Source organism: Struthio camelus, chromosome 3 (genome assembly GCF_040807025.1).
Source record: "Struthio camelus isolate bStrCam1 chromosome 3, bStrCam1.hap1, whole genome shotgun sequence".
Taxonomy (NCBI): domain Eukaryota; kingdom Metazoa; phylum Chordata; class Aves; order Struthioniformes; family Struthionidae; genus Struthio; species Struthio camelus.
This window is the reverse complement of record NC_090944.1, coordinates 60,984,826-60,999,680: the sequence shown is the minus strand read 5'-3', so window position 1 is coordinate 60,999,680 and position 14,855 is coordinate 60,984,826. Positions and strand designations below refer to the sequence as shown.

At 37.5% G+C, this 14,855-nt stretch overlaps 1 protein-coding gene across 2 annotated transcripts in view; it reads right to left on the bottom strand.

The window, feature by feature from the left end:
* Positions 1–785: 785 nt before the first annotated feature.
* SLC16A10 (solute carrier family 16 member 10) overlaps positions 786–14,855 on the bottom strand; it is an 83,940-nt gene continuing 69,870 nt past the window's right edge. The window contains exons 4-6 of one of the 2 annotated variants that reach the window (XM_068938064.1): positions 10,257–10,400; positions 6,990–7,218; positions 786–5,807 (exon numbers count right to left, since the gene is read on the bottom strand). In XM_068938064.1, coding sequence (XP_068794165.1) covers positions 5,572–5,807; positions 6,990–7,218; positions 10,257–10,400 — 609 coding nt within the window. In that variant the 3' untranslated portion in view covers positions 786–5,571. The remainder of the gene's footprint in view (positions 5,808–6,989; positions 7,219–10,256; positions 10,401–14,855) is intronic. The other variant, XM_068938065.1, reaches the window with a different exon arrangement.

The window sequence follows — 14,855 nt, the reverse complement described above, 5'->3', positions numbered from 1 at the left end:
AGCAACAGCACTTAGGCTTTTGTAAAGCTTTCGGGCACCTTTTTCAAATTTTAATTTCAAATATTAACGGACCAGATAACGCCAAGATTAATGGGAATGTTTACCCTTTATCGTCAAGTATGATTATTAAAGAAAAGGAAATATTTGGCCCTACTACAAAAGGAAAGTTGAATTAACTCCTGTGATTTACTGAAGCTGTCAGTGAGGAAACGTTTCATACTTCATACTGCCAAGGTAAATCAAGGTGAAACTAGTGGTAGGCCAGTAAGTGATCAAAGTTCCCCTGAATTACACTGGCAGTTTATTAAGCAAAACATACTGAATTCTTTTAAAATGCTATTGAGGTTTATTCTACCGTCGTTTCCCTCCCTCCCTCCATTTCACTTCTGCCTTTTGTGAATGCAGCTGTTCTATATATTATCTTTAAGTCAGATATATTTTAAAACAATCTTATTAAACCGCAGAAGGGAAAAATCCAGGGGATAAAATTTGCAGAAGCACGTAAGTAACTCCGGAAGCCAGTAATTTAGGCTTATAAACTGTTGTTTTTAAAATGAATACTCAGTACAATTAGAAAGAAATAGGTTTTACCATATATTAATTCCAGGGTAAATGTAATGGAGATGTTCTAGTCCAAATATAGTTTTAATAAACGGCATAAGGGCTTTTATGTGAGTCTACACATGAGACTCAATAATATATCATAACACAAAATCGCTTTAAAAAAACTGCCAGTTTAACAGGAGAACAAGACCTAGAAAATGATACATGCGATACCAAATGGGGCACTTAAGAACTACAGTTTTATTCTGAATAATTTGAGACTGATCACAGTTATTTTAGCACTATGGAAAACATTACACATTCATTTCTTATGCTTATAACAAAGCAGAATTTTAAAGAATGGAGTTAAGGCTAGCAAAATGTATACCCTTTAATATCAAAAACAACATACAAAATGTGATGTCTATAAAGATACTTTAAATGCGTCAGTGTCATCAACAGTAGCACGCATTTTAGTATAAAATATTATCAGTCTAATCTTAGCATACACAGTTCTGAAATGTTAAAAATGTTGACACAATATATAAGACTAAAAGGCATATTAAAAATATGCAAAAGTTTAATAAAAACCTCACTCACTGTCTGGAATTTTAATGGTGCTATGTTTGTCAATAATGAAACACAGGAATGGAGATTATTACTTTTCCTCATCTATTAATCTCTAAACCTTTTCTCCCACATTCCAGTGCTACAGCTCCTATAGTAAATGTGCAATGTTTGTATGCCACGGTGAAAACATATTGTATATATACATACACACACAAACACAACCTTGTAATATCAGAGGGTCAGTTCCAATAGAAGAGTTAAGATGCCTAAAAGTCAGTTTCTGAAACACTGAATTTTTAGCCTGCAGCTCTCCAGAGTGAGATCCAGACCCCAGGTGTGGCGGCAGCTCCACACTCTGCTCCGAGAGGACTGTTGAGCCCCTCCGCCTGGGCTCCGACAGAACGAGCAGCGAAGCAGAAAGCAGCCTGGTGCCCACACGGCGAGAACACGGCTGCTCAATCTAATCCTTAAGGACAATCCTAAAGATGGCGGCATCTTGAGGGACTTCATTCAGGGCTGCAGGGAAGCATCTCCTGTCCCTTTGGCATGTACTACCTGATGCAAATAACAGAGCAGGGTGTTTTGGCTTTCAGGTGGTAGCATCCACCTTTTACGTAATAAGCATGTGATCTGAGTATTCATCTAACACACATGATAACTGGGTTCAGTTTCTATTGTCTGAGATGACTCAACCTCAGTCTCCCACCTCATGAAAAAGTGCCTTGTCTGGCTCTGGCTATTCAAAGGTTTAATGCAGGGGGGAAGTCTGAGAAAGGAAGGCTGAAAAAGTACTATCTATATTCAATATGGTATGCATCAGCTTTTAAAATCCAGCGCCTCTAAAGGGAATTTAGGAATGTGTATGCCCAGACATGATGCATAAAGAGCCAAAGGAGAAAGATGCCATTATTTACCTCATCTGACACCGAATATACATATACATCTTTTCATATATAACAATGACCATGATTTAAAGATGACCATGATGAAAAATGACATATTAAATTACAGCACATAGAGCAGGATTGTAAATTTCACCACCCTGGCATCTTCAATGAACCTCTTTCTACCCAGTTTCTTCTGAAGGTTACCCTGAAAATATTTAATGGAAAAAGGAGGACAATAATTCTGTTTACAGGACGGGAGAGCAACGTCTATGAAAAGCACTTCATGAACTGCTTGTTTGGTTTTTTTTTAAACTGATGTTTTAATTTTAGAATCAATCTCCAACTAGGTTAAAACTAGCATAAATTAGGTCATCAAAATATGAGCTTAGTAGTTTTCATACAAATGGATTTTCCCACCTAAAATTAAGTTCTGTGATAAAAATGTATTTACATTTACTCAGCCAAAATTAAAATTGAATTTCTGGTGCTTCTCTGTTTCAGTTTTCAGAATAAACACCACCTAAGAGAAAATTCAATGTCATACTATGATTTTTGCATAAATGGACTAAATATTGATTGTTGTATTGGCTTTTTTTTGGCGGGGGGGGAGAGAGACAGCTGATCTCATTTTTAAAACTTCAGGGCATACAGTATGCAGTATATATCTCAATAAGTTTCTTAACAGTTAACTAGCCTCACTACTAACAATTTGAACTTTACTTCAATTCTAAATTAATCTAATTAAACTTTAGGGCACAATCTTGTTACAATTAGGACCAATAATGAGCTTTTCCTAATGGAAACGGACAGTGACAATGCTAACAGAATCATCTCTGAAATACAATTTGCTTTCTAGCTTTTCTGTTTTTTTTTTTTCCTGCAGTGTTTCCAATTTTACTGTTGTAAAACAAGCACTGACATCTGAAATAGGTTCATTATTTCAACATCATCACACAAACGTAACTTCCTTACTCCTAACTCTGCATCCCCCTCCTGTGGCATCCCAAGCAAAACAGCTGTTTTTGACATGAGTCAGCCATCCCTTTCATAGAGTCTTTTTTTTTTTTTTTAAACATTGTCTTTTATCTTGTAAGCATTAACTTACATTTTTAGCTACTCCAGTAAAAGAATTTGCATTTTTCTGTATGTTTTTAAACAGTTCAGCAAGAATTAATCCTTACCAGTGTTACACTATTTCTGTATCATTTATAAAATTTAACAGCAATTATTTTGTATTCTATCCTAGATCATTTATAATAGATACTACAGAGCACCAGGTCAGGAAGATGCCACAGTTAGGTCAAGATGTCTGATAACAACAATTTCAAATTGCATTACTGCTAAAATGCAGCTTAATTTTTGGTTAAAAACCCATAAAGGTAAAACATATGAAAAATAAGAACTATGATAAATATTTATCTTTATGAAACTTTTCATAACAAAGCAATATGAAATAAGAGGCTTTCATCACACATACGAACATCTTTTACATTGCCCAGATAGAAGATAATACTGAATAACACATTCTACAGAAATATGGCAGTCAGGAACAGTGTAGGCTGTTAACCTCATTTCAGTAATGAAGGCAGCATTTTGTAGTTATTTTAATTAACAATACTACTAATATTTTACGGAAATTTTCAGAAGTACTTATGACATTCAGAAGAACAAGTCCCAGTGAAACATAAAGGGACCTCTGTTCTTAATGTGCTTTTTTTCCACTCCCAAATCTCTCTCATACACCTCATTATCATTTCAATTCTTTTAAGCCTCACTCTCTTGGGGCAGGAATCGAAATCCTCCAAGATAAACAAGGTATGAGCTCTGGTCTTCAATAACTAAGATGCCTGCATGATTACGTTGAAAAGATTTTTGAAAATTAATGTATGTAAAGTTTCTAAGTAATAGCATTGCTAACAATGTTTTACATCACAGATGTACATGGGCTTTCTGAGCAAATTAATACAATTCTGGAAGAAGGAAAAATTACAAAAGACGTTGCAGGTTCTAATTTTAAAATAATACACCTCTAGCTTATGTAAAGAAAACTAGTTTTAAGAAAATGCACGTAAATGCACGTTTAGTCTTAGGATCATGTTTAGTTTGCCCTTAGCTAAAGGGCACATCTACGCAGGACAACAAAAACTGTTGCTGTTGAACGGACCTGAAATAAAGCATGTTTAAGTATTCCATTGCAGTGCTGATCCATATCCACAAATAAACAATGCACTTGGAAGTGTTATATGATAAACTGAAAAGCACAGTGTCCTCATCTCGGACAACGTATTATGTTTTCAGATATTTTTCAGAGAAAGAGGTGTTTCAAAAATATGTGCTTGACAAACATTACATAAAATCTAGGAATATTTAAGTAATGGGAATATTTTAGTGCGTTAAGCAAGTAATACGGTATGCAAAGACATTTCTTTATATTTGAATAAAATACGGCGCTGTATCCTACATGCAATTGAACATAGCTGTAAAGACCCACAACAAAGCTGCATGTTCACTTAGTGCAAAAATCTTTTCAATTTTTGAATGTCATTTTAATAGCTCACGTGTATATCTCCACATGTTAAAACAACTCAGTATTATTGCACTTAGAATGTATTCTTTAAAGCTGTCTTGTGTGTAAAAACTAAAAAAAATAAGAACCTAAAGATACAACAGAAGAATTGGAAATTTAGTCTAATTCACAATACTGCTTCAAAGTACTGCTGTCAGTACGATTTCAAAACTATCAGTTATTTTGAAGTTTAGCTGAAAAAAAATACACATATATGTTAATAGTACAGCCTTGGTAGAAAAAATGTGGCAACAATCTATCATTCAGCAGCTTTACTTCTGAACGTATTTGCTTTCTGAGCTTAGTTTGTGCATATTCAAAACCTGTACCTATGACAAATTTCATCCTTAATATTCTTTGTTCATGATACTGTGAAAAGTTGTATCAGTGCAAGAAGAGGTCAATGTTTTAAGCAAACTGAGCATGCTGGAGTAATAAGAGAAAATAAAAGAAATGTTTTGTTTAGTAATTTAGCTTTCTAATGCGAAACGGTATCAGCAAGAGTTAAAGGGAATCAAAAAGATGTATATTCACATTGATGATGTGAACAGAATTTTGAGAGATTTTAAAACAGCACAGGAAACTTTAAAAAATAAATCAGTCATAAGAGCTCCTAAATGTTCCAGTATAAACACTCAAAGGTGTTGCCTGCATTGGATGGACCATATAATTATTGAAGAGTCCTGGATCAGTGAATCAAAAACAGCTTTCACGCTTCCAGAAATATGTTCTGATGAATTAGAAAAATATGCTCTTCACACACAGAATCACTATGCATGTACACACTAATGCTATAAAACTTCAAATACCTTGAAAACGTGGCTTGAAATCAAATGCAAGGACTCGTCCAAAAAAAAAAAAAAAAAGCATTCAATGGTATAAAAGATTCTTGCAATTTGAGCAATAGTTCAAAACTCCCTTAGTATCATTATATTTTCAGCCAAAACCTAGAATCTGATATAGCTTTTGTAGGAGAAGGGTAGCCTAGTAGAGGAAAAGCAAGCATCAAAAACCAGATTCCATTTCTTTAACTGGCTTTTCTGCAGTGTCTGACACCAAAGTGCTTTCATTTTCCAGCATTTTCTCAGTCGTTTCTCCATCAACAGTTTTTGCTCTTTCTTTTAACTTCTGCCGTTCATGGACCCATGGGATAAAACATAATATAGCGCCGCCAATAAGGGGAGGAACTCCAGCCAGGTAGAATGCTACGTCATAGGTACCTAGGTGGTCACGCAGTAAACCTGGAAAGACAGAAAATTATCACTGATACACAATGGAGCCTTGGGAATCCATTAAAAGCGTGTTCATTCTTTGGACTCAAAAAATTGAGGGCTGGCACAGATTACTATAATCACTAATCTGACTACTTGAAGGCCAAATATAGGCATATCTTTTTAGAAAGGTATTCCAGAGTTGATTTAAAGGCTTCAAGTATCGAAAGATTTATGTTACCACTCAACTGCTTAATTACCATGCATTGTTAAAAACATGCATTGTATTTCCTATTTGAATGTTGTTTATTTCAACTTCTCCAGCATCTGAAGCTTGTAATATCACTGACAAATTCTCACTTTTAGTAACACCTGCTTTTGATCAAGGTGCCTCTTATTTTAGATATACTGCACATATTGAAAAACCTGCCTTTTAAGAAGAGTCTACCAGGAAATACAACCTCCTCCAAATAGCCAAATGCTAGTTAGGTAACAAAAGCTGAGATAGCGTATCCAGAAATCATCTGGTTAGTCTATTCTAGCTTTAAAATCTACTCTCTATAATGCTGCATAGTTCAGTTACATCTTACTAAACACCTTTCAGTAGCACTCACAAGACCTTAGGATAAACTATGGTCAAAAATCATCAGTGGTAAAGATTTTAGCTTAAGCAGTCTTCACCTCCCAAGAAACTTTCATCTTTAAAAACCTGTATTTTGTCAAGCAGTCCTCCATTAAGGAATGAAACAAAAGCCAGTGCTTCTGTTTAGAAGAAGCAATTAAAGTGACTGGTGCTTTTATCCTCATAACTGTTTTTACATGAGTTAAGTTTTGGAATCCAGTTAACTTTCAAATTCTAACTCGGAGTCCTGTAACACAATCAAAATCTAGGCTATCCACTCAACAGTACGGAAAATGTCAGCTCCTCAATCCAATCTGGAAGCCTCTATTTCTTTTGAGAGGAATCATTTACCTCTGCATTATTTAATAAAAAAAGATCGAAGCAAACTTTAAACAATAACAGTATATCAATAACTGAGGAGCAGCAGATAAACTCATCATACATTCTAGAGCAAGGCAAGAGAAGACATCCAATTTAAATGCACGGCATATGACGCAGGAACAGAAGAACTGGCAATGAGAAAAAAAAAAAACACCCATACAACTCTAGGAAAATATTTACAGCTATCTACAGACTGGGTCTGCACTTACCTGCAATGGGTGGACCAACTGTCATAGGTATTGACATGAGTCCTAGTAGAAATCCTATGGCTTGGGAGACATCCTGAGCACCAACAAGCTCAAAGGCAATAGGAGCCATAATGCAAATGAAGCATCCATCAAACAGGCCCATGAAGAGACAGACAGCAATGAGACCTCCAAAGACATGGCACAGTGGAATCATCATAGACATCAAGCCAATGAAGAAGAATGAGGTCACCTAAACGTGATCAAGGAAAAATACAAAAACATATTACATCAAATAAGCCAAGATAAGAGAGTAGATGGAGCTTTCTTGCATTTGTAAGCAATTAAACTGCCTGCCCCTATTTCCTTTAGGATAAATATTAGCACCCTCCATGGATAATTACCGTCAGAAGTTACAAACCAAGATAAAACAAAAACCTAGGACTGTCACAGCATACAGTCAAACTCGACCCATTTCACTTTTTTCCAATGTCTTTTTCATTACCTATCCTGCAGTAGACAGATAATGAAGTCATTTCTTGCGCACTGACATTTTTTTTAGAAGTTACTCTTTAGTATTTTTAGAAATAAAAGCTGCAAAGGATCAAAAATTTGACATAGCCAAAATACTCCATAATTAGGCATCTCACAGTTGTCATTAAACACTGTAACCTAAGTAAAAATATCAGTATTACTATGAGTGATTACTTCAGGGTACTTATAGTCAACAGAGGTGGTTTTTGAAAGTCTCATTTCAATTTTTTCACATCAACCCACCTTGCTGTATTTATAGTCTTATCAGCACTGTATTTAAGATTATTCTTTGTAGTAAGTTAAAGGAATCAAACTCCATCTTTCAGCAAAATGAAGCAGAAGTTAATCAAAAGAAAATCAAAAAAAAAAAAAAAAAGAAAGCAAGCTTTGTTTGTGCGTCATCCATAGCACACCACCTAATTGCACAAACAGGTTTTCCAAACAGGGTATCTGCATTATGCATTCGTCACCTGTAGACCATTAAAACAAAAACAAGGTTACTTAAAAACTACACAAGTTTTCAAAGGATAAGTGACATCAAATATATGAGTTCACTAGGAAAAGTCTGCAAGCAGACACCTGGACAAGACTTAATTTTTAGGACAGCATAAAAAATTCTTTTAGGTACTGTATGTTATTCAGCATACTAAAAGAAACTGTTGTGAAATATCTGCAGTATGATATACAGAAACAGAGACAATTAAGGAACTGGGTTGCTTATAGAAATGTAAGGATAAAGGTGAAAGAATTCTTAGTTCTTCTGGGAATTACATTACATAAAATATAGAAGGCTATTTAAGGTGAGTTTATATCTAAGAAATAATGTGGTTATCCGTAGATAAACTGCAGAAAAGATGTCGTTGACCAGATTCATTTTTAGCCTATTATGACAAAAGAAGCACTAAAAACAATCACTAAACTCTTCAGATCAAAAAGAGAGAAAGCATCGTTCTCTTACTAAACGTGATTTATAAAGCAAAATTCAACAAAAGAGCTCCTTAAGAAGGGATTCAGAAAAGGAAGGATAACGGTTAAATTTGCAGAACAGACCTGTTCATTAACCAGTGTAAGCTGTTCAACTATAAGACTCAAATTCTAAGTGGAAATACAATTTCATTTGCATTTGTCAAATTTAATTCTGAACCAATTTTGCAAGGAGAGAGAGTACTAGCTACACTGCATTCAGTGCTGGGAAAGACTGAAGATTAAGAAATACTGACTATACAAATATTCATGTTACTCTTACTTATTCAAAGCAAGATTTACAGACAGATAAAGTTGTCTCTCTAAACCAAAAAGTTATGAAAATAAAAGCTTTTTGGCACAAACTCTCTCTAGGTCCCCTACAAATTCTGCCTTTGTTTTGTCTATAACCATCACGTCTGCAACACCACCATCATTCAGCTTAGAGATACAAATGAAAAGAACGATGATATGAACTGTTGGACAAACCTGAATAACACCCATGAGATGTGGTGAATAGTCATTTTCACTCCTAAAAATGCTGATTTGAAACAAAAGAGCTAAAGATGGAGACAGATGCAGCACATGGCTTAACTATGGGGAATATGCTTTCTTCCTGCCTATAATTAGTTGAAACCAACAATACTCAGAAACAAAAGTGTCAGAATTTATACCCTAAACAGAAAAGTTATCGGTTTTTAGTTTTAGTCATCTGAGGAAAAAAAAAAAAAAACTTTCAAATTTTTTCTGCAAGTTTGACATGTATCACATAGAAAGAACTAAAGGTATTTGTGCCTTGTAAATCATATATATTTCAGTGTTGCCTTTTCACTGTTTGTCCTAATAATAATGAAGTTTCCTAAAAATGCAACAATAGGTAGTGAATCAATCCAAATGAATGAGATATAGTCCCAGTCTTTTACCAAGGAGGCTAAGTATATGTAACTATGGCAACAAATGCTGCATGTTCAGAAAGGTCCTTCTCCAGTTTTTGTTTTCAATGATGTAGTACAGATAATAGCCATTAGATGTCTCCCTTGTTATTTCTCTTTTTAAAACAAACTACCAACAACAACGGTCAAGAACACGTAAGCTATTACAACTAAAGCTTTTTTAAAAATCTGCACTACAGCTAGCACTTTCTCAAAAAATAACGTTTATAAGTGTGGAAGAAAAAACGCCTAGCCTCCTCCATCCCCAAACTTCAGCATTTCTGGAAGCTGGAAGAACAGTAATTTATTTTCCCCATGTGACTATTTCTACTACTCTCATCACTGAAGATGCCAAGTAACCCACTTCATTCAGCAGAATCTTCTCAAGTAAGTATCTCTAATATTCGCATAGCATGCAATATGCGCAGGACATACTTGCCACCTAGTTATCATCCAACCAAGATCAAGAACAAAAAATCCAAAATCCTTAGTAGAGGCACATGAAGAAATCTTTCTGTAAAAAACTTGAAATCATGGGATAAATGGCAAAGCAGAATCTAGAGAATGCCCAAAGGTTTTGTCCCTCCCATGCTAAACATTAGTGTTTCATTCTCAACTGAGAACAGCCAGCAGGCAGTACCTACGTTTTATTAGCATTAAAAAAAAAAAAAAAAAGTCAGCAATAGAGATTCATGAAGTTTACAATGAAGGCCCCTTGTACCAAAAGCCATACATTCAGTTTCTAGAAGTTTGAAATTTTTCAAATTTGAATACCCAGTTAATTCTATTTACTTACAGCACCTGCCAACAAAACCTTCAGAATATTGTTTTTATATTCCTTCACAATTGTGCGAAGACATACCTGTAAATAGACCTTTTTTGCACCAGGAATATAATCTGCAACTCTGCCGAAGATCAATCGGCCAATTCCCGAAGTAATGCCCAGACACAGCAGAAGCACCTCTTCTGGCACGCTGTCACCAAATCTGTCTTTTACATGCTTCATCTGTTTAAAAAGAGGAACGAGAAAATAAATTGGCTTTAGAATGAAAAACAGGAGAAACCTTAGAAAATTTGGTATTAAACAGAAGTAATCCATGAATCTCTGAGACTTAAAGAACGGCTACAAATAATAAACTTCCTTATTCTGCTTTTACAGCTGCTAATATATTTTTCCACTGGCATACGTGTCAAGTGTGATATCAATAACACCAATCTGAAAATATGTTAGTTTATTCACAACTATCGGAGAACTTAGTTCAAGAAAACAACATGGCTACATCTAGCACAGAAATGTTCCCCCAAGCACATACATTTTACTAGCAATAGATGTAACCTAGTGTGGAACCCACAAAAGATGATCTCTACAAGAAGCGGCTGCCCCACTGCCCAGGGCACACCTGGAGGTCTAAAGGCACTGAATGATTAATGATTATCATGGCGGTACTGTTCTGTGCATTAAGACAGAGATACATACTACCAAATTCGTAACAGTTCAGGGCAGAAGCAAGAAGCAGAGGGCCAGAGAGCTGGAGGTCAGACTCTAATCCCTCCAGCCTTCAAAAAGGGCAAGAAAGAGGATGCCGGGAACTACAGGCCTGTCAGCCTCACCTCCATCCCGGGAAAGGAGGTGCAACAGCGCATCCTGGAGGCCATCTCTAAGCACGTGGAGGTCAAGAAGGTGATCAGTAGTCAGCATGGATTCACAAAGGAGAAATCATGCTTCACCAATCTGATAGCCTTCCATGACAGCGTGACTGGCTGGGTAGACGAGGGGAGAGCAGTGGACGTTGTCTACCTCAACTTCAGCAAGGCTTTCAACACCGTCTCCCGTAACATCCTCACAGGCAAGCTCAGAAGCGCAGGCTAGAGGAGTGGACAGTGAGGGTGGACTGAGAACTACGGGCTGAGTGGCAGAGTTAAAAGGGTTGTGACCAGTGGCACAAAGTCTACTTGGAGGCCTGTAGCTAGCAGCATCCCACAGGGGTCAACACTGGGTCCCGTACTGCTCATCAATCAGCTGGATGATGGGACAGAGCACCTCCCCAGCAAGTTTGCTGGGGATACAAAACTGGCAGGAGTGGCTGATAACACATCAGAAGGCTGTGCACCATTCAGAGGGACCTCGACAGGCTGGAGAGACGGGCAGAGGGGAGCCTCGTGAAGTTCAGCGAAGGCAAGTGCAGAGTCCTGCACCTGAGGAGGAATAACCCCACGCACCAGGACAGGCTGGGGGCCACCCTGCTGGAAAGCAGCTCTGCGGAGAAGGACCTGGGGGGTTCTGGTGGACAACAGGGTGATCACGAGCCAGCAACGCGCCCCCGTGGCCGAGAAGCCCAGAGGTATCCTGGGCTGCGTTAGGAAGAACGCTGCCAGCAGGTCGAGGGAGGTGATCCTCCCCCTCCCTCTACTCAGCCCTGGGGAGGCCTCACCTGGAGTCCTCCTTCCAGTTCTGGGCTCCCCAATACAAGCAAGACATGGAGATTCTGGAGTGAGTCCAGCAAAGGGCTACTAAGATGATGAAGGGCCTGGAGCATCTCTCCTATGAGGAAAGGCTGGGAGAGCTGGGCCTGCTTAGCCTGCAGAAGAGAAGACTTGGGGAGGGGGGGGAGGGGGGATCTGATCAATGTGTAGAAGTATCTGAAGGGAGGGCGTAAACAGGATGGGGCCAGGCTCTTCTCCGTGGTGCCCAGCGACAGGACGAGAGGCAACGGGCACAAACTGATGCACAGGAAGCCCCGCCGGAATACGAGGAAAAACTCCTTTCCTGTGAGGGTGACAGAGCCCTGGAACAGGTTGCCCAGAGAGGTGGTGGAGGGAGTCTCCTTCCCTGGAGATGTTCAAAAGCTGTCTGGACGCAATCCTGGGCAACGGGCTCCAGGTGACCCTGCTGGAGCAGGGCAGTTGGACGAGATGATCTCCAGAGGTCCCTTCCAACCTCAACCATTCTGTGATTCTGTGAGACAGTGCATGCAAGAGGGGCACTACAGACTGACTCATCCTGTGGTCACCATGCCAGCCAGAGCAAAGGAAGAGGAGCAGGAACCCCCTTCAGTGCCCACCAGCAGGGCAAGCACTTCCAGGAGACAGTGTAGCAACAGCAGCAAGGAATAAGGCTGACTGGAAGACTGACTTAACAGCTGCTTTGACAAAAAAAAAAAAAAAAAGAAAAAAAAAAAAGAAAAACATGAAAACCCACAAGACTGGTTTGATATATTTAGATTTTTTTTATTATTATTATTATTATTCTTTCTGGTTCCAGAGCCTTGGAAGCACAAGATTTTCAATGTTTTCCTTATCAACCACAAAGAACATAAATTACCTGTATGTAAGATTCTCATGCAATCACTTTTTGAAACACTGCTGGTAATATCAAATAAGCCAATGTGAGCATGAGGAGATAGATAAATGACCTGCATAGTCCTGCAATCTCCCTTTCCTACTTGTAAAAGTACAGACCAACTGGACTGAAAACAGCTTCTGAATAAGAAGCTATAAACATTCAGAGGTGTGAAGAAGCACACTGAGAAAACAGATTTTAAAGAAAGATATGGTAAAAAGATAGCAAAGGCTGCACACTAATTTTTGTTACCAATTCTGATTATGTGCTACTCCCGTATCTATACAATTGAAAACTCCAGTTTTAATAAATACTTACAGAATGAAAGAGTCAGGATTATTTTTTGTCCAGAGTACTAACACACAAGCAGAGCTATTTTTTTTCAAAATAAATAGCATTTGCTGAGTGGTGGTGATTTTCTTAGACATAAATCTTTTTTTTTTTTTTTTTAGTTTACATACCATGGAAAGCCTGTTTAATATTACTTTGCCAAATATTTTTTCTTCCTTTCTGAAAAAAAATCAATTATAAGGGTTTTGTTTTCTGTTTTAAGAATGACTTCTAATTTCAGTTGAAAGACAGATGCTTGCTCTTTGCAGTTTTGAGGGGTTTTTTATTTGCTTTTTGAGACATACTTGGGAAAAGAAATTTCTCTCCTGAAAACATATTTAAACATAAAAGATAAATTGTTTCATTCATTCCCTTTCTGTCAAAGAGGAGAAGAAGAAAAGCTGGTAGTTTTCCCATGCCCATCTCTGTGTGTCTGTCAACACCTGCTGTCCCAACTGACAAGACAAGCATAGGCATCTTCTGTCACTCTTTTCACCTGTTCCACTTTCATATTTCTGCCATTTCTAGCTTGTTTAATTAGCAGATCTGATTCATCCACTCCTCAGAGGCTTTTCAAGAGAGAAGATACAGCTCTACATCTAGGTAACTATGAATGCTCCACTTACAACTGAGTAACTGGATTTCTCAAAGCAAAACTCAGGGGGTGAAATGCTGTGCTCTCTCAGATCAGGCTTAAATGAAATGCCTCCAGAATTCAGACTTCCCTAAATTTCAACTCTAACACAACTGCTCAAAAATCCCTTGATGGGTAATGACTTGTGAACTTCTTCAGCCAAAGTCTCATACAGCAATATTCTTTTTTCATTAGAGAACTTATGCAGCTCTCTATATATGACTAATTGGTCATCTTAGTCTGCAATTTTGAATCCAGACACCCAAAACGATTCTAGACTTGTATTATGCATAAAATTTAGCCAAATAGGTACAGGAATACTGCCTTAATCTATTCATGTAACTGTCTATTGCTATCACGACTTTCACAAAACCATTAGTGTTATCACAATACAAAATGGTCTTGTAATTCCACTACCCACAGATTAAAACATACAGTTTCTTTTCAGGCTGAAGGTGCAAAAAAGTAAAACGGGAAAGACAAACTAAGTGCAAGTCCAAATAAAGATATCAGCAACTGACAGGACATCACTGGATGGGCATATGTAGAAAAATTATACTCGTGCTCATCTACAAGACGACAATTAAACCTTCAAAATTTCAGAAAACTAAAAGCCTGAGTTTATTTCACATACATCCGAGAAAAGAACAGCCTTCCTGATGACGTACATGTCCTTCTATTCTGTTAGTGCCATGGTTTTATCAGACAGTAGCCTTGCTCCAGTGAACAAATCATCTACATGCCTGAACAAATTGATTCCTTCAAAGGCGTGGAGAAACATCCTAACTCTTGCCTTGATAAAGATATAGCAAGAACTTTGAAGAGAACTGTCCTGAAAGGTTGAAAGTTTCAGAATGTCCTGAAAAACAGAGCACGAAATAACCTTGGGTAAGTCAGTGTTTACTCTGTAACAAAAGGACTCAACAAGAAAAAGAGGAAGAAAAAAAAAACAACAGAGGAAAAAACTTGGTTGCCAGACAACTATACAGATATTAGGCACAAGGGAGAGCATTTAATGTAAATTTAATAGAAATACATTTCTGATTCAGACTCTACTGGAGAAAGTTTTACTGATGATCCCAAAACCAGCAAATGAACACCACCAACTCCTGAAATGATCCTGACTCCTAAACATCAACTGCAATCTGATCTTCATG